General features: G+C 35.5%; 5 protein-coding genes, 1 long non-coding RNA gene and 1 pseudogene across 7 annotated transcripts; 1 reads left to right on the top strand and 6 right to left on the bottom strand.

The window, feature by feature from the left end:
* Window positions 1-248: 248 nt before the first annotated feature.
* LOC104732279 (protein RALF-like 32) lies at window positions 249-779 on the bottom strand. Its single transcript, XM_010451815.2, has one exon. The coding sequence runs from the start codon at window positions 706-708 to the stop codon at window positions 355-357; it is 354 nt and encodes a 117-aa protein (XP_010450117.1). The 5' UTR covers window positions 709-779; the 3' UTR covers window positions 249-354.
* A 5,487-nt stretch (window positions 780-6,266) lies between these two features.
* LOC109127973 (uncharacterized) lies at window positions 6,267-8,532 on the top strand (annotated as a pseudogene).
* Window positions 8,533-10,186: 1,654 nt separating this feature from the next.
* On the bottom strand, window positions 10,187-10,879 carry LOC104774359 (uncharacterized). The gene is made up of 3 exons (XR_765311.2): window positions 10,751-10,879; window positions 10,528-10,601; window positions 10,187-10,427 (listed from the first exon to the last, which is right to left on the bottom strand). It is a non-coding gene; the product is annotated as an uncharacterized LOC104774359 (long non-coding RNA).
* Window positions 10,880-10,955: 76 nt separating this feature from the next.
* Window positions 10,956-11,544, bottom strand: LOC104732278 (uncharacterized). The gene has a single exon (XM_010451814.3). It carries the CDS (start codon window positions 11,492-11,494, stop codon window positions 11,159-11,161), a length of 336 nt encoding a protein of 111 aa, XP_010450116.1. The 5' UTR covers window positions 11,495-11,544; the 3' UTR covers window positions 10,956-11,158.
* Window positions 11,545-13,407: 1,863 nt separating this feature from the next.
* On the bottom strand, window positions 13,408-16,270 carry LOC104732276 (selenium-binding protein 1). The gene is made up of 7 exons (XM_087479346.1): window positions 15,787-16,270; window positions 15,318-15,513; window positions 14,979-15,206; window positions 14,551-14,782; window positions 14,341-14,448; window positions 13,985-14,257; window positions 13,408-13,897 (listed from the first exon to the last, which is right to left on the bottom strand). The coding sequence occupies exons 1-7, from the start codon at window positions 15,932-15,934 to the stop codon at window positions 13,616-13,618; spliced, it is 1,467 nt and encodes a 488-aa protein (XP_087335472.1). The 5' UTR covers window positions 15,935-16,270; the 3' UTR covers window positions 13,408-13,615.
* A 183-nt stretch (window positions 16,271-16,453) lies between these two features.
* On the bottom strand, window positions 16,454-19,596 carry LOC104732273 (selenium-binding protein 2). The gene is made up of 6 exons (XM_087479345.1): window positions 18,383-19,596; window positions 18,058-18,253; window positions 17,504-17,963; window positions 17,301-17,408; window positions 16,955-17,227; window positions 16,454-16,875 (listed from the first exon to the last, which is right to left on the bottom strand). The coding sequence occupies exons 1-6, from the start codon at window positions 18,528-18,530 to the stop codon at window positions 16,594-16,596; spliced, it is 1,467 nt and encodes a 488-aa protein (XP_087335471.1). The 5' UTR covers window positions 18,531-19,596; the 3' UTR covers window positions 16,454-16,593.
* LOC104732272 (pentatricopeptide repeat-containing protein At4g14050, mitochondrial) lies at window positions 19,027-20,990 on the bottom strand. Of its 2 annotated transcripts, XM_019233921.2 has the most exons (2): window positions 20,681-20,990; window positions 19,027-20,597 (listed from the first exon to the last, which is right to left on the bottom strand). In XM_019233921.2, the coding sequence occupies exons 1-2, from the start codon at window positions 20,858-20,860 to the stop codon at window positions 19,098-19,100; spliced, it is 1,680 nt and encodes a 559-aa protein (XP_019089466.1). In that variant the 5' UTR covers window positions 20,861-20,990; the 3' UTR covers window positions 19,027-19,097. The 2 variants fall into 2 exon arrangements, with proteins under 2 accessions (XP_019089466.1, XP_010450112.1); XM_010451810.3 differs by having other exon boundaries at window positions 19,027-20,948.
* Window positions 20,991-20,996: the final 6 nt, after the last annotated feature.

The raw sequence follows: 20,996 nt of genomic DNA, 5'->3' as shown, positions 1-20,996 counted from the left end.
ACACTAGGCTTACATGGTAATGTTTTGATGGGGATGGCTCGGATGATTATGTTTTGGTCTCCAATTGAATTTAAGATAAGAGGCGTAGCAGTTGGCGTTGAGTCGACTGGGTCAGAAAGTCAAAATTCCCGACATGAAAAAGGTAATATCTTTTTCAGATTTTGATTTCGACTCAACACTTTTTTTAATCTAACAAACGAAACCCCAAATTGACAGAGTGTTTCAAAGATTCAAAAGAGATTATACAATTCAAACCAAACAATTCAAATTTCACTAACAAAATAAAAAGAACATATATATGGGTATACAGTTACATAACATAAAGATTCATAAAGATGGCTGGTGAATGAATGGTCAAGAGTCACGCCTGCAACGGTAATGCTTAGAGCAGCCTCTACTATAAGGATTTGACGGCGGAGGAAGACATTGTGTGGAGTAAGATTCGCCACGATTACCACCGTCGCAAGCAGGCTGGTTCCTCCTCAAAGCTCCATACGAAAGCTTCCGTGTCTGCTCCTCCGTCAGCCTCTGGCTTGACCAAGAATCCATTATCACCGTAACTTCCTCTGTCTCCACCACGCTGCTGCACTCTGCCACTGATCCATTGCACAGAGATGATGATGATGATGCCTTGGAGGTGACGTGTGCAAGAAGGCAGACGAAGAAGATGGTGATGGTCAAGAAGATCACAGAGGATTTTGTCTCCATTTTATTAGAGACGCCAAGAAAAAAGAGAGAAGAAGAGAGTGAATTGTGAAGACGAATATTTGGTTATATAATAATAAATAAGCATGGAATGCCACATTGAGACGATTTCCTCAGTGTAAAGATAAACTTAGTGGGAGCAGCACTAGGAGGGGCCGCACTTCACCTAACACACTGCTTTACTTATAATTGAGGACGAGTGTGTAGCTTAATGTCGGACCACTCTATGTTAATGTTAAAACTTATACACTTCGATTTTTGTTTTCCTATAATGATTTTTTTTTTTTTTTTTTTTGGTAAAAAGTTTGGATCCGGAGTCTTCTTAGTACTTTTATCAGTAGAGCCAAAACAAAAGGTACTTATGATGACAATGTAACCACCAAACGTTTTAAGTTAATTTAATAATCATGAGTTTTTTTTTGTGTGAGAGGGTATTTCTTATCTATTGTAATTCTCTGATTGCAAACTTGCTATTTAAGTTGATTTAAAATCTAAATGTAAGTTTAAGAATTTTATTTGAATGAGTAGATAAATGCCACGGGTTGACAAACTACAGAAGCTGCAATGCCAACATATGGTAGTTGTTAATCTCAGATTCCGATAAGTGACCAAATTACTAGAACAAAAACGTTTAGTAAGACTTTATATATCTAGATCATGGTTTTCTATAAAATTATGGTTTGTAAACTTTTTTAAAATTTTAGAATATTTTCATAATTTTGCGACATATATATGAATCGGAGCCAATATAACTTATGTTTGTGTTGGCACGACAATAATTAATCTGTAAATCCAGGTTGCATGGAGTATGCATACTCAACTTATTATAAAATATAGGGATTTTGAATTCGAAATTATTTTTATCTGCGGCGAGTTTTTCACTTCAACCCTGCAAGGCTCTTCCTCCACCAGCGGAACCGGAAGCTGCTGGAGCCCCCGTGTCATGTTTGAGAGCTCCATAGTTAAGATACCTCACCTTACTAGTCAACATCATCCTCTCACCACTCGATGATGTCACCATATCTTTAGTACCGTACGTACGTGACTATGTGTGCTCCACGAAATGGTACTATATAATCACTATCTTTTTAACATAGAAAGATGCCGGCCGGTACTTAAACCCATACTCTCTTCATGTAAGCTTGAAACCATAACATGGTAAATTAGTTATTTTTTCGGTTATTAGTGTTCAAAATAACTATATATCGATTGAGCTGGCTATCAATAATAAAGTAAAAATCATTATTTGGTATATATATATACAGAAGTACTCTTTGGTGGTGAGTGGAGTGGAGTTCATCAGCTTCATCATCATCCAATAATGACGGCGAGATTGATAAGAAGGATGGTTATGACATCGATCATTCTAATGGCTGAGACAATAAACTCCATCTCCGCTCAGAAAAAAGTCTCTACGGATTAATTACAAAGCGTAATTAACACTCTCATTTTCTCCTGGATATAGCAGAAACTTTTTACGATCATTCCTAAAGATTCGTATATATATACTCTTACTTTATAATAATCGCTTAGTTTTGTATGTTAATACATTCTTTGACTTCACTTAACGTAAGGCTCATATATCTGCCTCTGCCGTTGATTCTCACCAGACCAAAGTTCCAAACTATGCTTGTTAGAGTGACTCAGAATCTCAGATGATAGTGTTTATTCGTACATTCTCCTTCATCGACTTAAACTTGTTTATCCCATAAATACTTTTCAAATCTGATAGGTTTCCGTATGTTAGAATTCCGAATAATGTCCTATTAATTAAATAAAGAATAATTTGGATTAAAGAAAAGGAAATAACTTGTGTATAAAGCATTCTAAAGAAAAACTGATATACTTTTCTTTCTTTCGACAAAAAAAAAAAAGCTGAAGAAAATAGATAGTTAATATGTGCCAAAATTCGTTGGAGACTTGTTGTTATCAATATGAGGACAAGCATAATTCTATGAGTATCCTTTTCATGTAAATAAAGAATAACTTAATCTATAAAAGATATATATATACATATATATATATCTTATATAATAAGAGAAGGTTTTTTCTAAACTTTGTTTGAGACGATGACATCTGGCGCTTTATATAGTTGACACTTGTCCATTGCTAATTAAATATGACCACAATTGTCAACTTAATCCTTTGGTAATTAAAAAATTTGCCTTAATAAACAAACAAATGAGATTTGAACATGCAGCCCATGTGTTTCTCTTCCTCCCATACGGTACTTAAATTGAAGCTGGGATTTAGTTTTAGTTTTGCATTCTGCTTTTGAAAACGTAACCTCTTGCCATCAAAGTAAATTAAGTCATTTGATAATTGCTTTCTTATTTATTTCCAAATAAATATTAGTAATCTGTTTTCCATAACATTATAATCCTATAGAATTCAATTTCTAATTACTTTTATTATTATTATAATCTCTCTCCCTCAATCTAATAGGAATCAACACTCCCACCCCACACACTAACTACGCTTTTAAAAATGTTACAACCTAAAAAAATTGCTCTCTACTCTACTCTAGAGTTACATACTAACGATGACCACCGGTAAAAATAGGATTGTTTTTGGGAAGCTCCATATTTTAGAAGAAACAATCTCTTACTCAGCTTTAAATGTCTCTTTCTAGACGAAAATGTAAATCAACTACCTAATCCACACCACATCTATCTCACCTACTGTATATTAAAAACTTCCTCTCTAACTATTTTTTTTACTTGCTTTCAGACATGCAATTCGCCTATCTAAGTTTGAAGATCTGTTGATTCGGGGAAAGCAGTGTCTCTCTTTGGGAAAAACTTGCCATTGAAACACATGCCAAACTTCTTACACTCTGGGCAGACTATTTATATTTGAATACAACATCGTCAACCCAATGTTTTCTGAACTCCAACAATTCCGCAAAAGATATTATATTTCATATACATCTGGTTAATTCTGTATTTGTTTTTTTCCCATTCTCCAACATGTAATAGATATTGCTTCCAATTAAATCAGGTTTTGTCTTAGTTTTCACATCAGTTTTTTCCCAATATTCCTACAATAATCTTTTAAAATGAACAACAATCTTATAGTCTTTAATATTTTCCCCAGTGACTATTTCAAGGCAAGTAATTTCCCATCAATTTTAGTTGGCAAAATTTATTAACACCCATTGAACAAATAGAGACTTACGTCAAACAACAAGGATGTAGGCATACTAGGAATAGGCTCATCGCGCGAGATATATTTAAGTTTTTTTTGTTATTTATAATATGTATTAAATTTAGAAATATATTTTTGAAATATATATTAAATAGACGTTTTATGAAAAGTTTATTTTTAAAATGTTTAAATGTTTAAAACCTTTATATGTATGGTTCTTAAACAAAACATATTAGAAATATTTTTGATTAAAATAATTAAATCCTTCAAAGTTCTGTTGTTTTGGATTTTATTGTTTAATGATAATTTATTAGGTTCTTAGAAGATCTCTAGTCCCAGTCTATTTTAAAGTCAATACTCTATTATAGAGTAACATTTCCTCCAGCTCTATTCTATATCTACTCTAAATTAGAGTAAATGGTAGGCTAACTTTAAATTCAACTTTATTCTCAGTTTTTTCCCAATATTCCTACAATAATCTTTTAAAATGAACAACAATCTTATAGTCTTTAATATTTTCCCCAGTAACTATTTCAAGGCAAGTAATTTCCCGTCAATTTTAGTTGGCAAAATTTATTAACACCCAAAAGATTTCTACATGATTGAACAAATAGAGACTTACGTCAAACAACAAGGATGTAGGCCAGGTAATATGACCAATTATATTTATTTTTACTACTATTACTTAAAACATCGTCTTGCTATTTTTAAGGAACATTTGTTTTTCGTGTAAAGCGAAAGTGGTTGAAGTTGTGTATTGCGCAATAGGTGGCACTACATTTCATGCACTAAATGTAATTTGAAAATGAAAAACTCTGGTTTGACCTTGACACGTCACACTTTCTCTCCATCCGAAGCTGTGGGAATACTCCGGTGTGTTGTTTTCAATGAGTCCGGAGTGTGGCAATCCGTTGTTTCATAGTTCTTTTCATATGTTTTTTAATTTTATTTTGTGTACCAACTATTTGAATGTACTATTCAAACTAAATTGCCAACCCAAGTCACTTTTTTATTCTTAGGCCAACTTAGATGAACTGGACGACGAGGTGGGTTAGCTCATCAAAGACTTAATAAGGAAGACATTCTATTCCAATGTTAAAGAGTCTATATACAATTTCACGGCTCTATGTACCAGAGTTTCACTGTCAGTCTATCACATCTATCAAAGACGATCAACACCACTTACCCTTAGAACTTGAGACACACATGTGGAAAAAATTTCAACAAGGAATCATAAACCATTTACGCTTGAATTTAACATTTTCAATTTTACATTTTTTCCTTTGTTATTTTAACAGATAATTACTGATGATGTAAACCAAAGCTTAAAACTAAGGTTGAAGTCTCTCCAAGATTTGCAAGGGATAAAGGCATTGATTGGGGTTTTAACATTACTGGTCTATTGTTGACAGGAAATACAACAACAAAATAAAACAATTTCTGATGTTGGGAGAAACCAGCAGGAAAAGGGAATAAAATCACTTGTCGTTTCATCTACAAAGCAAAGACAAATACAAGCCACATAAAAAGAAGACAATACAAATTTCAAATTTCACCGTATATGTATTACAAATTGGTAGCATCCCAAAACAACACATTCTAATTGTAAAACAGAGAGAAATTCTAATCTTTTATACATTTTGTTATTTAATAAATTAAACAAGACTAATAAATTAAATTATACATCAAGGTTTGTTTTTAGTAATGAAGTGTCGGTTGGGGTTGGGTATGGATAAATTATTATTTATTCTATGGATTGTTCAAATCTCTTTGTGATGCTGATGCCAAATATCGTTAGTCGATGTTTTCATCAGAACTGAATGATTTTAGGTTTTTAGAAATTGATTTGTTGAATTTAGTATTAGACATATATCTTAAGGATAATATATGTACCAAGTGAAATTTACAAGAACAGGAGGTTTCTATTTTTCTCACTTAAAAGCTTGTGGGTAACTTTTTTTTGAAGAGAGAAAGAGTCTTTTTCAATAATCTAATATATGGGGTTTGATTGTAAAATAAAAGTAAAAATAAATCTGTGCGTAGCACGGCATAACCTCTAGTATATATATATGAAAGCTCTCTCTATTTGTGAAACAAAAAACATCAGATTTTTTATAAAAAAATACTAAAATACATATAAAATAATTATGTCATCTATGAAAATACTTAATAAATATTATTCATTAATGCCAACACGCGGATTAAAATGTGACGGCTGTAATCTTGGTAAAGACTACTGTAGTGATGGGTTTTGTTGTTTACGATCTGGAGTCTTCTTTCACAAAGAGTGTGTCATTTCTAATCTAGAGATTTGCCGCCTCTATCATCCACAACATTCTTTGCACATCAAAGTACTTGCACAAAATGAAGAAGTATATGAAGAATGCAAGCTTTGTAGAGGTAACTTGGCAAAGATGTATTACTATTGTTCAAAATGTGATTTTTTCATCGACTTAATATGCGCAAGAAAACAAGTTGTAGTAACAATTGATGGTCCAAAGAACCACGAGCATCTTGTATCCCTTGTTCCAATGATGATTACATTTACTTGTCATTTATGTGGACTCCTTGAAGATCGGTTTCCTTACGCATGTAACTTATGTGAATTGAGTTTTCACAAAGATTGCGCCGAATCTATACCAGAGATCAATTACTCTTGTCATCCTAAACACTTCCTCAAGCGTCTCACGCATGTTCCGAGTTACACTGATGGAAAATGTTGTTTGTGTGGTAACAAAATTCATAATTTATTATATCATTGCTCTATTTGCAATTTCAGTGTGGATGTCAATTGTCAAAAGAATCCACCCCCTTTCACTCTTCTTCACCCTAAGACTCATGAGCATTCACTCATCCTTATGCCGCAACGAAGTTTTATATGCAACGCTTGTGGAATGGATGACGATCCAAATCCTTATGTATGTCCTTAATGCAATTTCATGATTCATAGAAATTGTATTGATATACCACATGTTATAAAGATCTATCATCATGATCACAATATTTATTACAATTATTGTCTTGATGGTGGAGATTGGAAATGTGAAATTTGTCATAAAAGGATAAATTGGACATGTGGAGCATATACTTGTTTGAAATGTCCGGATATTGCCATTCATTTGAGATGCGCTACAAGATTTGGGATATGGGATGGAATTGAACTTGAAGGCATTTCAGATAATACTTTAGAGGCTAAATCATACGAAGAGATAGAAAAAGGAGTTATAAAGCATTTTAGTCATGAGGAGCATACTTTAAAGCTTAAAGACGAGAGTGACTCTAATGATGAATGCATGCAGTGTAAAGCATGTAATTATCCAATATTTTCTAGTTCATTCTATAGTTACATGGAATGTGATGATTTCATCCTTCATCTAAAATGTGCTTATCTCCCAAAAAAGAAAATAGATTCCTTCTACAAGATGTCGATCACTCTAATTTCTTATCTCGAGACTCGCGTAACAAACATTTGCGCTGTTTGTCAAAACCTTTTTCATGGGTTTAGGTACTTAAGTGATGATAAGAAGATTCTTTTGGATGTGCGATGTGGTTCTATTTATGAACCTTTCTTCCATGAAAGTCATCCTCATTTATTATATGTCAACTACTCAACGGGAGGCCGATTTTGTAATGGTTGTGGAGATAAGGTGTTGGGCTTTCCAAGCCCAAGCCAACTCCCCTATTAGTATGATATTGTCCGCTTTGGGCCCAGGTGGCAAAGCCCGCACGGATTTTTTATTGGGCTCCTTCCCAAAAGGCCTCATACTAATTGGAGTTGGTCTTGGCTTATATATTAGAAACTTATTTTCTAATCTTCAGATGTGGGACATTGTTTTTATCCCAACAAACCTCCCCTCAAACTATGTACCACGATACTTTGGCCTCTCCTTCAGAGGAACCCAGGTACCTAGGCTCCGGTACCCCCTTATTCCTGAAGTATTCTTGAGGCACTTAATCATGTCATCTTTTTTGAGAGATCCTCCCACACAGAGCCAACACCCATTCCTCTAGGTGCACTTTTCAACCTAGGCTCTGATACCAATTGTTGGGCTTTCCAAGCCCAAGCCAACTCTCCTATTAGTATGATATTGTCCGCTTTGGGTTCAGGTGGCAAAGCCCGCATGGATTTTTTATTGGGCTCCTTCCCAAAAGGCCTCATACTAATTGGAGTTGGTCTTGGCTTATATACTAGAAACTTATTTTCTAATCTTCAGATGTGGGACATTGTTTATATCCCAACATAAGGCAACAATGGTTTTAAGTTGTGAGGAATGTGAATTTGTTTTAGATGTTAAATGCTCAATTTTGCCAAAAATTGTTAAACACGAAAATGATAAAGATCATTTGCTATCTCTATGTTACGAAAAAAAAAAAGGTGAGCAATGCTGGTGCGACATATGCGAGGAAACAATAAATCCAGAGAAATTGTTTTATTCATGTGATCATTGTAGCATCACTTTTCACACCAAATGCACACTCGGAGACTTCATATGGTTTAAGTCGGGAGGAGAGACCAAATCATCCATGGTTGATGTGATTCTTAACAATCGTATAACTCGACCATTTTGTGCTTGTTGTAATTGCCGCTGTCAATACCCATCCATCTTGAAAATTTTTGGGAAAACATTGTGTTCCTTAAAATGTTTCCAACAAGAGATTCAAGTTATTTGGGAAATCTGATTTATTTTCAAAGATTTATATTATAAAAAAAAACAAATCTGATAATGTACGTGTTATGTGTTAATAATATTTATCTTTTAAGCATCAAATAAATTATAAAACTGCCATTCCATTGTTGAAGATGATTACTTGTAGTCAATTTTAGATTTTACTTCGATTTTTTTTTTGCCCTAGTTACTTTTGGTTTAGAAATAACAGTATTCAATATATATATACATATATATATATATAGTTTTATTTTTCCACTATAACTATAAAATCTCGAATTTGATGATAGAATTGTATAATTATATTTTTCCGTCAAATCATAAAATCATGACGTTGGTCAAATATGCAGAATATTTTTTTCTCTTTAAAACTACAAATAATTTAATAAGAAAAAAAATGATCAAATTTAAATAAGTTATGAAAATACAATATATAATTTAAATCATAAAACTATAATTAAAATAAATACATGTCTATTTTTAAAATTGGACATGCACATTGTCTATATGGTCACAAATTTTAGAATACTTTCGTAATTTATGACATAAAGAATTATTAATCAGTAAAATATAATATACTAGTAGTTGATCCGCGCTGCGCGCGAAGTTTTATTACTTATTTATAATATTTTTATATACAATTTTTTTTTAAAAAATTGTTTGTAATTATTTGATATTGTGCTTCATGGGCTTGTTGGTTAATAAATTAAGTCTTTTTGTGTTGTGTTTTTAAAGAATAAAGATGAGAAGTTTGTTTTATTATGTCATTGTAGATTTATAAATGGTTATTGTTTACTCCAATAGTAAATTTAGGTCCAATAGAATCCATGAAACATATTTGTAGAAAGCTCTCTATGGCCGAAACCCAACATTGTGACTTGAATCCACTGAGTTACACAGTTTATTATTTTCTTTTATTCGTTTTGAAACCCATTTTTTCGTGAAAATGTCGTTGTCGTCTTCTCGCCGTTGTCGGTAGATTCATGTAACAAAGATCAAGACCCACAACTGTAGTAATTGTTGCCCAAAAGTTGGAGTGTTATATCGATTTGAGGCGTTTCAGTTGCGTATTGTATTTGATATGTCAGCAAAGGATGACGTTTACTGTTATTGCTCGAAATGGAAATCAGCACAGTTCTAAAATAGCTTATGCGCTAGACGGATGGCAGACCAATCATATAGCGCCTAGATGTCTATGCGGAGGTATGCACTAGGCAGTGATTTTTTTTGTTAGAATAAGATATATATGTATAAATATTTAGAGTATATCTAAATTTATTTAGTATAAAATATTACATATGCTAATTAAAGCTTATTATTAAATAATAAAAAAACTAAAATTTATGGGAAAAAGGTATTTTAAACTAATATTCACTGCAGAGGCGTATGTGTATATAGATAAATCTGTATTTTATTTATAACTAATCTATTGAAAAGAACTAAAAATAATTATTAAAATTTTAAAAATACTAAAAAGAAAGGTATTATTAACGTAAGCCTAAGTGGACTTTTAAAACGTTTAAGCCGAATAATAACACAAAAATCGAGTGTTTTCATTGGTCAAGTTATCAAATTTGACTCATAATGGACTTGATTCTATTAATTCAACCGAATTGGAAAATTCGCTACGGTGGTTTTAAGTTCAGCCGTTCAGCGGTAACTGGAAATCAATAAGTTTAAAACGGTAATTGCTTATTGTGACTTCAAAGCCAGAGATAATGTAGATTGCCCCATCACGCAGAGAATTTTCAGAATTTGAGAGGTTGACGTTAATCGACCCTTGCATCAGAAAAAGCCAACAAAAGAATCTTATGACCAAAACAATATGCCAAGTTAAGAAACCTCTATGGCTGATGTCAGTGTGTGTTCGGTACGCAAGATTCCAGTAACATTCCAAGGAGGCAGCATCTGCAAGAATGGCGTATATATGAAAATTAACCAAAAACTAAACAACTCTGTAGACTCTAGAGTCTAGGCTAGTCTTAATAGGTAAAAAGTAGGTGCTTACAATAACAAAAAGCTGGTTTGGAACTCTTACAATCAGCCTTGAAAAAGCTAGATTGCTCCCACCATTCATACAACCTAGCTAACCAAAACCACGACAAAGATGATTATATTAAACATTGGAAACAAAATCATGTTGTTTGGTTGGTTAGTCACAATATCTTCTTTCATAGTTACGATTTTCAACAGTAGCAGGACTGTATTGTTTAGCCATGAGTGGAGTTAACCTTTTTATTCTCTCCAAAAGAGTCTCTGGATTAACAAAATTCTCAGGATTTTCTTCTTAAACAAACCGTTGACCACTCTTCTTCATAGTGTTTTTACAAGATTTAGTTCCACCTTGTAAGGTTTTGCCTAGAATAACAACGTGAAAACAACAATAATCTGTATAAGATACAGTTGTCTAACAACAAATTCGATGATGATGGTCAGTTCCATATAACTGGTTGTTTCTCTTAATTAATTAGTCTACAAAAGCGGGAATAACAAGCACATAGATAACTTTAACAACAAAAAAAGCACATAGATAACACACGTTGAACTTTCATGGAGTATACATACTCAACTTATTAATTATTTATACAATATAGGATTTTTGTATTCGAAATTATTTTTATCTGCTGAGAGTTTTCACTTCAACCCCTGCATCTGTAGTACTTGGGGTGGCCACGGTGGTACCTGTTCGACGGAAGAGGCAAGGCTCTTCCTCCACCACCGGAAGCTGCCGGAGCCCCCGTGTCATGTTTGAGAGCTCCATAGTTGAGATACCTAACCTTACTCGTCAACATCATCCTCTCACCACTCGGTGATGTCACCATATCCTTAGTTTCTTCATCTTCCTTTAGGATAAGTTTGTTCACCTCTCCGTCTTCTTCATCGCTCTCGTAACGTTCTTTCACCCACGTGTTCTTCACGTGATGATTTCCCGATACACGTTCTTCGTCGTTTTCGGTAAATGTGTAGTACTCCATGCTTGATGATGTTCTTTTGTACTTTGAGTTATATATATTTATTGGTACTGGGAGGGGATACATCATTTATAGTGGTAGATTTGGTTTGTAACTTGTACTGCTTAAGCATATCTTTTTTTAACTTTCGTAAAGAAGGATAATTCATTATCATATCGAATTTTCACCTTTCAAAAAAGGGTATTCGAGAATAATTAAATGGTATCGGATGTCCCCGAAGAATAATTAAATGAAGTAGTAGTACCGTACGTGACTACGTGTGATCCACGAAATGGTACTATATTATAATCACTATCTTTTTAACTAAGAAAGATACCGCAACTTAAAGCCCATACTCTCTTCATGCAAGCATAAAACTAACCATAACATGGTTGAGTTATCAACGTTGGGTTATAGTGTATGTAGTTTAGATTTATTCGGTGTGGATGGTAGAACATCATTTGTAATATATACACACATTTAGGTTAAAAATTTGTTTAAAAACGACCTTCTAATGATATTTTATCTATGTTATTTACAAATGAAAAGATCTATAATCAGACCCAAAAAAAAAAATGCAAAGCTAAAAGTTAAAAGGTATATTAATATATTAAATAACTTCATAAAACTTGCGTTATCGTTTTCCCATTGTGTAGCATATAACAAGGCCTAGAAGCTCATGTAATCAAGGAGAGTAAAATAACTAATTATTAGCAAATTCACCTTCGTAAAATGTATTAAGCAAAAAGAAAAAATTATCGTAAACTGAAACTGATTTTCAATAATAAGAAAACTTTGTAGGTCGGAATTGAATAATACTTTGGCAATTAATTCGGATTGTTTTGATGTTGCGAAAATATCGTTATCTCATAGAATCTTATTCCAAAATATGAGGTGAGACGACGACTCACGATTCTTAGCCCCTCACGATTCTTAGCCCCTCTTTGCACCTACTTAACTGATGTCTTCAGCAACGGCCCACGTTGCAGCAGGTGAAAAGTATGATAAGGACTAAAGTTATGAAATTATATTGTGAAGCTGAAGGGAACGGTGGAGACCTAATCAACAAATTTGGTTAACACAAAAAAAACCGAAATATAATAAAAGACAGATACTTGTACAATTGGGTTTATTTATTTTTTTGTCAACTTGAACGTTTTACTGAATTATGTGTGAAAATAACATGAAAAAATTGTGTAAATTTTATTTTTCAGTTGTCAATATAAATAAACCAATAAAAAAAAATTCTTTTTAATATATAAACAACAAGGATTGTACATCAACAACAACACAATGATTCGAACCTACAACCAATCAGTTAACATCTACTGAGGAACAATGGGAGATTAGATCTCATAAAATTCAATTCTCGTTCTCTAACACATGACCAATATGAACTCAAAGTTTCCTTTGTAACTCCTGAAACTTTTTTGTAATGGCTCTGTTCTATGGCTAAAATCACAAGGACCGCAAACTTTATTTCATTATATTCCATCTATATTCCAATTCCCTTTATTTAATATTCATTTGGTATCATTGACATAAGAGATGTCTTCTTTTTTTTTTTTTTTTCGTGCCGACATAAGCGATGTCATTTTTAGTATATTTCTTTCTATTTCTATATAATAAAAGTTACAAAATCATCATATAATAATCTAGAATTTGAAATAGAAAATAAAAAATTAAGGTATATGATGGTTCTTCAATCTTTTATACTTGTAATCTATCTAGGTATAAAGAGTGATTGTTGTTGTCGGACTCTATTATAAATTTCTGATCACAATTTCCACAGGGCCCTCTTTTTCTTCATTCTGCGATTGCTTTTTTGTTTTTTTTTCCTTCCATCATATATTCTTTTATATGGGGTGACACACTGACACTCAAACGTGAACAACAAAACCGAACAGAATACTGAAAACAAAAAAATGGAACCGGAGTGTAGAAATGTAGAAATTTTTATTAGTTTAATTTATAACATAAGAGACACAAGGAGCCTAACTTAAGTGTACAAACAAGTATTTTATCTGGATCATCTAATGACCTCTTCTTACTCCCTTTTTTATTCAACTTTTACATAACACACAACAACCAATAAAACTCATTTTAAACTTCACACACATAAGTCACTCTTTAAACATCCCCAATTCAAATCCAGATATCTGAGGTGCAGTCTCCACCTGGATATCTCATCTCATGGGCAAGCGCAGGACCGTCTGGTTCATCACCAAAGTCTACAAACAAGTCAGGGTTTAAGGTGAGACCACCTTTGTCTGTATCAACATCAATTTGAATTATGTGTGAGCCTTTCTCCATGATTTCCGGGTAAAACTGACGATCCCATGCGCTGAACAGCGAGTTTGTTGCATACAAACGTTTCCCATCAAGGCTCAGCTGGATCATTTGAGGTCCTCCGCGTAGAGAGTTACCCTGACATCCACCAAAACAGAGCTTCTATGTTATGCAAAATGTGAAACTTAATTAAATCCTCAAAAGATTAAAATTTCTGGCACAAACCTTGATCTGAGGAACATCAATTTGATAAGTGTTACCGTCTTCTCCAACCACCTTAACAGGACTGCCCTTTTTTAGTAACCCTCCGACCCAAATTTGTCCTGTTAAGACAGGGTTCTTAGGGTCCTCGATGTTGTACTGACGAACGTCTCCATGGAGCCAGTTCACAAAGTAGAGAAATCGGTCATCTAGGGAGATCAAGAAGTCGGTGATAAGCCCAGGCATCTCTGCAAGAATCCAGTTTTCTACTTTCAGGGGTTTAACTGATATAACCACCTAAAACAAGTTTGCTGGTTAGTCATAGATTTGTAAGAACCAAAAAAAAAAAAAAAAAAAGAAGATTCAGAAACTACACTTGCCTCATGACTCCAAGTTTCATCACTGTTCTTGAAAAATCTTATCATATTACTTGACAAGGCACTCCCAACAAACCCTGTATCTTTAGATGGTTCATGCAAGAATCTAATCTGCAACCACATATAAGTTTAAGAGAAACAACCGTTCAAGATTAGCCCTTTCATATATGTAGTTTAGATATCATGTTCAAAAGAAATGTGTGATTATGTTACCTCCAAAGGTAACATACCAGTCGGTCCAAGATCAATCAATTGTTTCATTTCACCACCTGGCCAACTATAAACATGTAGGTGACTCCCGTACAAGCCATCAGCAACATGCTGGAGATCGAAACCTTTAGAGAAGGCTTTAGGTGCTCCCCAAGATGTGCTGATCATGGTCTTGTGCCGAGGTTGGTACCAAAAATCATACCCATACAAAGGACTATGTCCTGGCTTCTCCCACCTGAAATATCCCCAAAAAAACATACACATCAATTCTAGTTTACATGTCTTATGTCTACAGAGGGGACATAACATAGTATCACAAGTCATCACATTGACGATATGCACTTTCCTTAGTTTTTGTTTAGCTTGTAATGGTATATGGCTAATAGTGATAAGAAACTAAAACAAGAATGAACTTTTATGAAATAAGATACCTATTCTTGATGTTAAAATCAGAATCAAGAAGAAGAAACCCATTCCCCTTGGCGTTCCCCTCTTCATCTCCAAGACAGGACACCAAGATCTCCCCTGTAGCAAGGCAATGAGCCGTATGTGGAAACGCCAATCCAGTCTTATCAGCAATCTCTTTAGGATCTACATACTTATACAAAGACGGAGCCCTCGGGTTTTCCTTAGTGTCAATCGCATAAATGCGACCAGATCTTCATCCCACAATCAAGAAAAGACAAAAAAAAAAAAAAAAACCATTTAGTAAAACTTACAAAAGTAATGAGAGGGTAAATGGAAAATGAAAAGGCTGAAGGATCTTTTACACAAGAGATGGTAAGACAAGATAACGTCTATCAGCAGAAGCATCACCATGACAAGAACTACAAGAGTTCCAACCAGAGTGATGAAGCTCATCACCAACAAAAGGCATTGGTAATCTATGAATAACACTTGAATACGTAGGCGAGTTTGGATCTACATCCACCGTCGCCAAATAATCCGGTTTCTCTATTCCAGTTCCTTTTAAAAAAAAAACCCACCAATCAAAAGTTATCAGAATACAGAGAGGAACCAGTATTTTTCCGACATTCTTGTTCAATTTAAGTAAAAGACATAAGACATCGTTTCCTACATCAAGATCAGATCCGGTAATAGAAAAAAAAAAACATTAGTGATCCGATCTGAAGATTCCATAGGACCTACTAAATCATTGAATTAAAAGTAAAGATTCTAACTGAAAACATTCGATCTTGATTCTTTGAACATTAGAAAAAAGATTTGATCTGTACGTACCTGCGTAGACGGAAGTGACATAGATGAGCTTTTCACGAGGACCAGACATGGCATCGAGAGGCGTGGCGTAACCAGGACCACCGTACTTGCAACATTCTTTGCCTCCGCCGTTGCTCACCGGAGCCACCACTTCAGTTTCCGTCGCCATATCTCTCTCTCTCTCTCTCTCTGTGAAGTCAAATCTTGAATTGTATTATAGCAGGGGACAGTGGTTATGCTACACGTCTCTTAACGTGCCTTTTTTTTAGTGTAACGCCAACACACGGGAAGCTTTTGGACGTATGCGAGTGAACGTTCTCTATATAATGACTCACCCTAATCCACGTAATTCATGTTAGGCATGTGAAGGAGAAACGATATTCAATTAAAAAATCAGATTACTGCAAAATTAGTAAGTTGAATTATTGTATAGTGATGTATTTATAATTAATTAAAATACGTCTCCATGCAACAAACAGATTAGACAAAAAAATCAATTTAACCAGATAATGTCCGTTGACAAACTTGATAAATATATAATTCGTCAAATGTCTACATACGCTGTATCTGAAAGCGTTCACTTTGGAAGTATCGTTATCTATAATCCAACCGGTTTTGATCGGTTCAATTCGGTTTAAATCGGTTATGTTTTCTTATCACGGAATATAATAAATAAGCAACAAAGGAGTAGTAGTAACCAACTTTAATGATATGGATCACGAAAATAGCCGCCACCACTTGTTTATTACAACACACTATATTGAAACATAACAAACAGTGAATCACACAAATCCAGCCAGCTTCACTCTTTAAGAGAAGCCAAATTATTCAAATCCAGATATCGGAAGTGCAGTCTCCGCCGGGATACCTCATCTCATGAGCAAGTGCAGGACCGTCTGGTTCATCACCAAAGTCTACAAAGAAGTCAGGGTTTATGGTGAGACCACCTTTGTCTGTGTCAACATCGATTTGGATTATGTGTGAGCCTTTCTCCATCATTTCCGGGTAAAACTGACGGTCCCATGCGCTGAACAGCGAGTTTGTTGCATACAAACGTTTCCCATCAAGGCTCAGCTGGATCATTTGAGGTCCTCCTCGTAGAGAGTTACCCTGACATCACAACAAACAGTATCACTAGAATGTAAACTTCGGTCAAAACGTTCCAAAGATATTAGTGTTTGGTACAAACCTTGATCTGAGGAACATCGAATTGGTAAGTGTTACCATCTTCTCCAACAGCCTTATAAGGACTACCCTTTTGTAGTAATCCTCCGACCCAAATCTGTCCGGTTAGGACAGGGTTTTTAGGGTCTTCTATGTTGTACTGACGAACATCTCCATGAAGCCAGTTCACAAAGTAGAAAAACCGATCATCGAGTGAGATCAAGAAGTCGGTAATAAGACCCGGCATCTCTGGAAGAATCCAGTTTTCGACCTTCAACGGTTTTACTGATATAACCACCTGAAACAAGACCAGTTTAATCATAGATTTGAAAAAACATGAAACAAGAATAACATTAAGAAACTTCACTTGCCTCATGACTCCATGTATCATCACTGTTCTTGAAAAATCTTATCATATTACTCGACAAGGCACTTCCAACATACCCTGTATCTTTAGACGGATCATGCAAGAACCTAATCTGCAACCAGCCAACCACAACAACAACCCGATTAGATAATGTTCTTGGTTACTAAATACTAAAAACAAATCATCACATTTATGTTATAGTGTTACCTCAAGAGGTAAGAGTCCAGTATTTCCAAGGTCAATAACTTGCTTCATTTCACCTTCAGGCCAACTATAAACATGTAAATGACTTCCGTACAAGCCATCAGCAACGTGCTGGAGATCAAAACCTTTGGAGAAAGCTTTAGGTGCTCCCCAAGATGTGCTGATCATTGTCTTGAACCGAGGTTGGTACCAGAAATCATACCCAAACAAAGGACTATTTCCTGGTTTATCCCACCTGCTTTTCACATTGAAGTCAGAGTCAAGAAGGAGAAACCCATTCCCTTTAGCGTTTCCTTCTCTATCCCCAAGGCAAGACACCAACATATCCCCCGAGGCAAGGCAGTGAGACGTGTGTGGAAATGCTAATCCTGTCTTCTCAGCAATCTCCTTAGGCTCTACAACCTTATACAGAGAGGGAGCCTTTGGATCGGTCTTTGTGTCGATTGCATAAATACGACCAGAGCTTCATTCAAGAAACAAGAAAGAAACACACATTTAATTAGTCAATTCATCATCTAGAAATATGATGAGAGGATTCATCAATGCAAGGATCTTACATTAAGCCTGGTAAGACGAGGTAACGTCTATCAGCAGAAGCATCACCATGGCAAGAGCTGCAAGAGTTCCAACCAGTGTGGTGAAGCTCATCTCCCACATAAGGCATTTTCAATCTGTGAATGACGCTTGAATAAGTAGGTGAACTTGGATCCACATCCACCGTTGCCAAGTAGTCCGGTTTGTCTCGCCCCGTTCCTAGTTACCCCCATTCAAACAAATCAAAAGGTATCAAAATACAGAGGAGGAACCAGAGAAAGATTCAGTTCAGTCCAAAAACAGTATTGAATAAAAAATAGGTAGAAGATGGTATAATGAAATGTGAACCAGAGTAGAGGGCGGTGACGTAGATGAGCTTTTCCCGTGGACCAGCCATGGCGGCGAGAGGCGTCGCGTAACCTGGACCGGACTTGCAGCATATTTTGCTTCCGCCGCCGTTGCTCACTGCCGTCGCCAATACGGTTTCTGTAGCCATCTCTGAGTTTATCTCAAACGCAAGAACACAAATGATCTATGAGTACGAGAAGCTTTTGGCTATAAGAGTGATGGTGACGTGTCCTTGTTATCTATTTGTTTCTATTGCATATGGAGTTCTCATTGCATATGTCTCTATATAAAGCATGTGACTAGAAATAATATTCTTGCAATAATTTCTACTTTTTGCTAAAAGGGTTTAGTTGTACATTAAGGAATCTAAACAGATTTATGCAGCTTTTTGTAAGTTCTAACCAAAGTAAAATTATTAGCATAAGTCAATGCACGTGTTGTTATTATATTCATGAGTTGGTGAGTGAAGTTAGAATAAAAACGTTACTAAATTCGTGAGTTGGTGACTGGTGAGTAAGTGCAATTAAATAGTGACTCTTTTGTTGTTTATCTATAATGCATGTGAAGTGAACTGGCCCATCGTCTTGTTCTTTACTGAAGATAGATACAACTCGATGTTGCGTGACCGTCATCATTCATCACAATACGCAATTCAAGAAATCTTAGCAAATTTCAGATACAAAGTGTTACAACAGAGAAGCCAAGGACTTACCATTTACCAGAAGTCATTGCAGGAACATTTCCCTCCCTTAAAATGATGATATCTAGTTGCATCTCTAACTATTATCTCTCTTTCTGTAATTTCACTTATATGTTTCAGAACAACATGACAATCTCCACAAACCCTTAGATTTTTCACAATTCGTATAGGAGTTCCCGGAACAGCCTTAAGCAATCCGTATGCAACAGCGGATCGTTCACTGTGCCAAAACAATAGCTTCTCTTTCTCTTGCTCATCCATATCGTGTAGTATCCAACTCGTATCAGGAACATAACCATTTCTTCTTCTCATTTCTTCCTCTAGCTTCTTAAGCAATCTAAATATGTCATCTTTTAGAGGATGAGATGTTTCTCCTGCATAAAAAACTTCGGTTTCTTTCCTGACCTCGACACTACTGTACCCTGGATCTTTCCTGACTTCCATATCTCCTAGTTTCCTTCTTGCTTCTGATACTTTTCCCCATAAAGAAGCACTTGCATAGATGTTTGATAAAAGTATATAAGTCGATGGATCTTTTGGTTTAAAGCAACTTACAAGATGATCAGCAATTCTTACACCCATCTGACCTTGTCCCTGGCGCTTACAAGCGCTAAGTAAAGCAGCCCAAGTTGGTTCATCTGGAGGGAACGGCATTGTATGTATCAAGTTCTCAGCCTCATCAAGGAGTCCAGATCGACCAAAAAGATCCAATAAGCATGTATAATGCTGCAATGATGGACTAATCCCATAGTCCTTCGTCATTGATTGGAAAAGCGCACGGCCTTTCGCTACAAAACCGACGTGGCTACACGCATATATCAATCCAACAAATGTGACCTCATTGGGCTTTACACCGTGAGAAACCATGTCATCATACACTGCTAATGCCTTCTCAGCTTGACCATGCTGAGCCATTCCAACTATAAGCGATGTCCATGAAACTACATCTCTGTGGCGCATTCTACTAAATATATCCTTTGCAGCTATAACATCACTGCATTTAGCGTACATATCGATAAGGGCGTTACTAATAAACACACAAGAATCAAATCCTAGAGCTATAACCAACCCGTGAACCTGCCTCCCTGCAATCGAAGCTGCCAAATTAGCACAAGCGCCAACAATGCTCGAAAGGACCAACGGATCCAAAATGTCAACTCTTTCTCTCCTCATTTCAGTGAACACAGAAAAAGCCTCAAGCCCTTTCCCACTCTGTACAAAACCAGAGATCAACGCAGTCCAAGAATACAAATTCTTGACTGGTAATTCCCTAAAAAGCTCTAAAGCTTCTTCCTTTCTTCCACTTTTAGCATATCCAGATACCATGGCAGTCCATGAAATGGTGTTTTTCACTTTTATAGAATCGAAAACTGCTTTAGCACTATCAAGCAACCCACATTTAGCATACATATCAACGAGTGAAGACTTAACAACATCATCACTCGAATACTCAGAGACTATAAAATGGCAATGAACTTGCTTTCCAAGCTCAATAGATCCTAAGTTAGCACAAGCCTTAACAAGTGCCGAGAACACAAAACCATCCGGTCGCAACCCATCCCTCGAACCCACTGAAGAAAACACTGAGAGAGTCTTACCAGAGAGATTCGCTTGATTAAGAGCTGTGAGAACTGAGGCCCATGCGATGTGGTCTCTCTGAGGCATTTCGTCGAACAACTGGAGAGCATGAGAAGCAGCACCGCATTTTCCATAGACATTGACAAGAGTATTGGCCAAAGGGCAGCATTGAACGATCCCGAGCTTGACGATGTGGGCATGGAGGGCTTTGCCAGTGGTTAAGGTTCGATTCCTCGCGCAGAGCTGGAGCTGATGAAGATAGTGAGGGATAAGCGCATTCATCAGCTGTTTGGTCGCTTTATGGGTTTCTATAGATTATGTGAACACTACTAATAC

This window comes from Camelina sativa, chromosome 12 (assembly GCF_030686135.1).
Source record: "Camelina sativa cultivar CO46 ecotype springtype chromosome 12, ASM3068613v1".
NCBI lineage: Eukaryota > Viridiplantae > Streptophyta > Magnoliopsida > Brassicales > Brassicaceae > Camelina > Camelina sativa.
The sequence above is the reverse complement of the archived record's forward strand: the minus strand, read 5'-3'. Positions and strand labels throughout refer to the sequence as shown.

Excerpts from the sequence above, each read along its gene's own strand:
- LOC104732273 (XM_087479345.1), bottom strand. The coding sequence starts at position 18,530 with ATGGCTACAGAAACCGTATTGGCGACGGCAGTGAGCAACGGCGGCGGA. Across the intron at positions 17,964-18,057 it reads CTCGTCTTACCAGGCTTAAT|CTCTGGTCGTATTTATGCAA; the intron begins GTAAGATCCTTG and ends TCTTGAATGAAG. Across the intron at positions 16,876-16,954 it reads TCGATGTTCCTCAGATCAAG|GGTAACTCTCTACGAGGAGG; the intron begins GTTTGTACCAAA and ends TTGTGATGTCAG.
- LOC104732279 (XM_010451815.2), bottom strand. The coding sequence starts at position 708 with ATGGAGACAAAATCCTCTGTGATCTTCTTGACCATCACCATCTTCTTC.
- LOC104732276 (XM_087479346.1), bottom strand. The coding sequence starts at position 15,934 with ATGGCGACGGAAACTGAAGTGGTGGCTCCGGTGAGCAACGGCGGAGGC. Across the intron at positions 14,783-14,978 it reads GATTTTAACATCAAGAATAG|GTGGGAGAAGCCAGGACATA; the intron begins GTATCTTATTTC and ends GGGATATTTCAG. Across the intron at positions 14,449-14,550 it reads CTGGTATGTTACCTTTGGAG|ATTAGATTCTTGCATGAACC; the intron begins GTAACATAATCA and ends ATGTGGTTGCAG.
- LOC104732278 (XM_010451814.3), bottom strand. The coding sequence starts at position 11,494 with ATGGAGTACTACACATTTACCGAAAACGACGAAGAACGTGTATCGGGA.
- LOC104732272 (XM_010451810.3), bottom strand. The coding sequence starts at position 20,942 with ATGAATGCGCTTATCCCTCACTATCTTCATCAGCTCCAGCTCTGCGCG.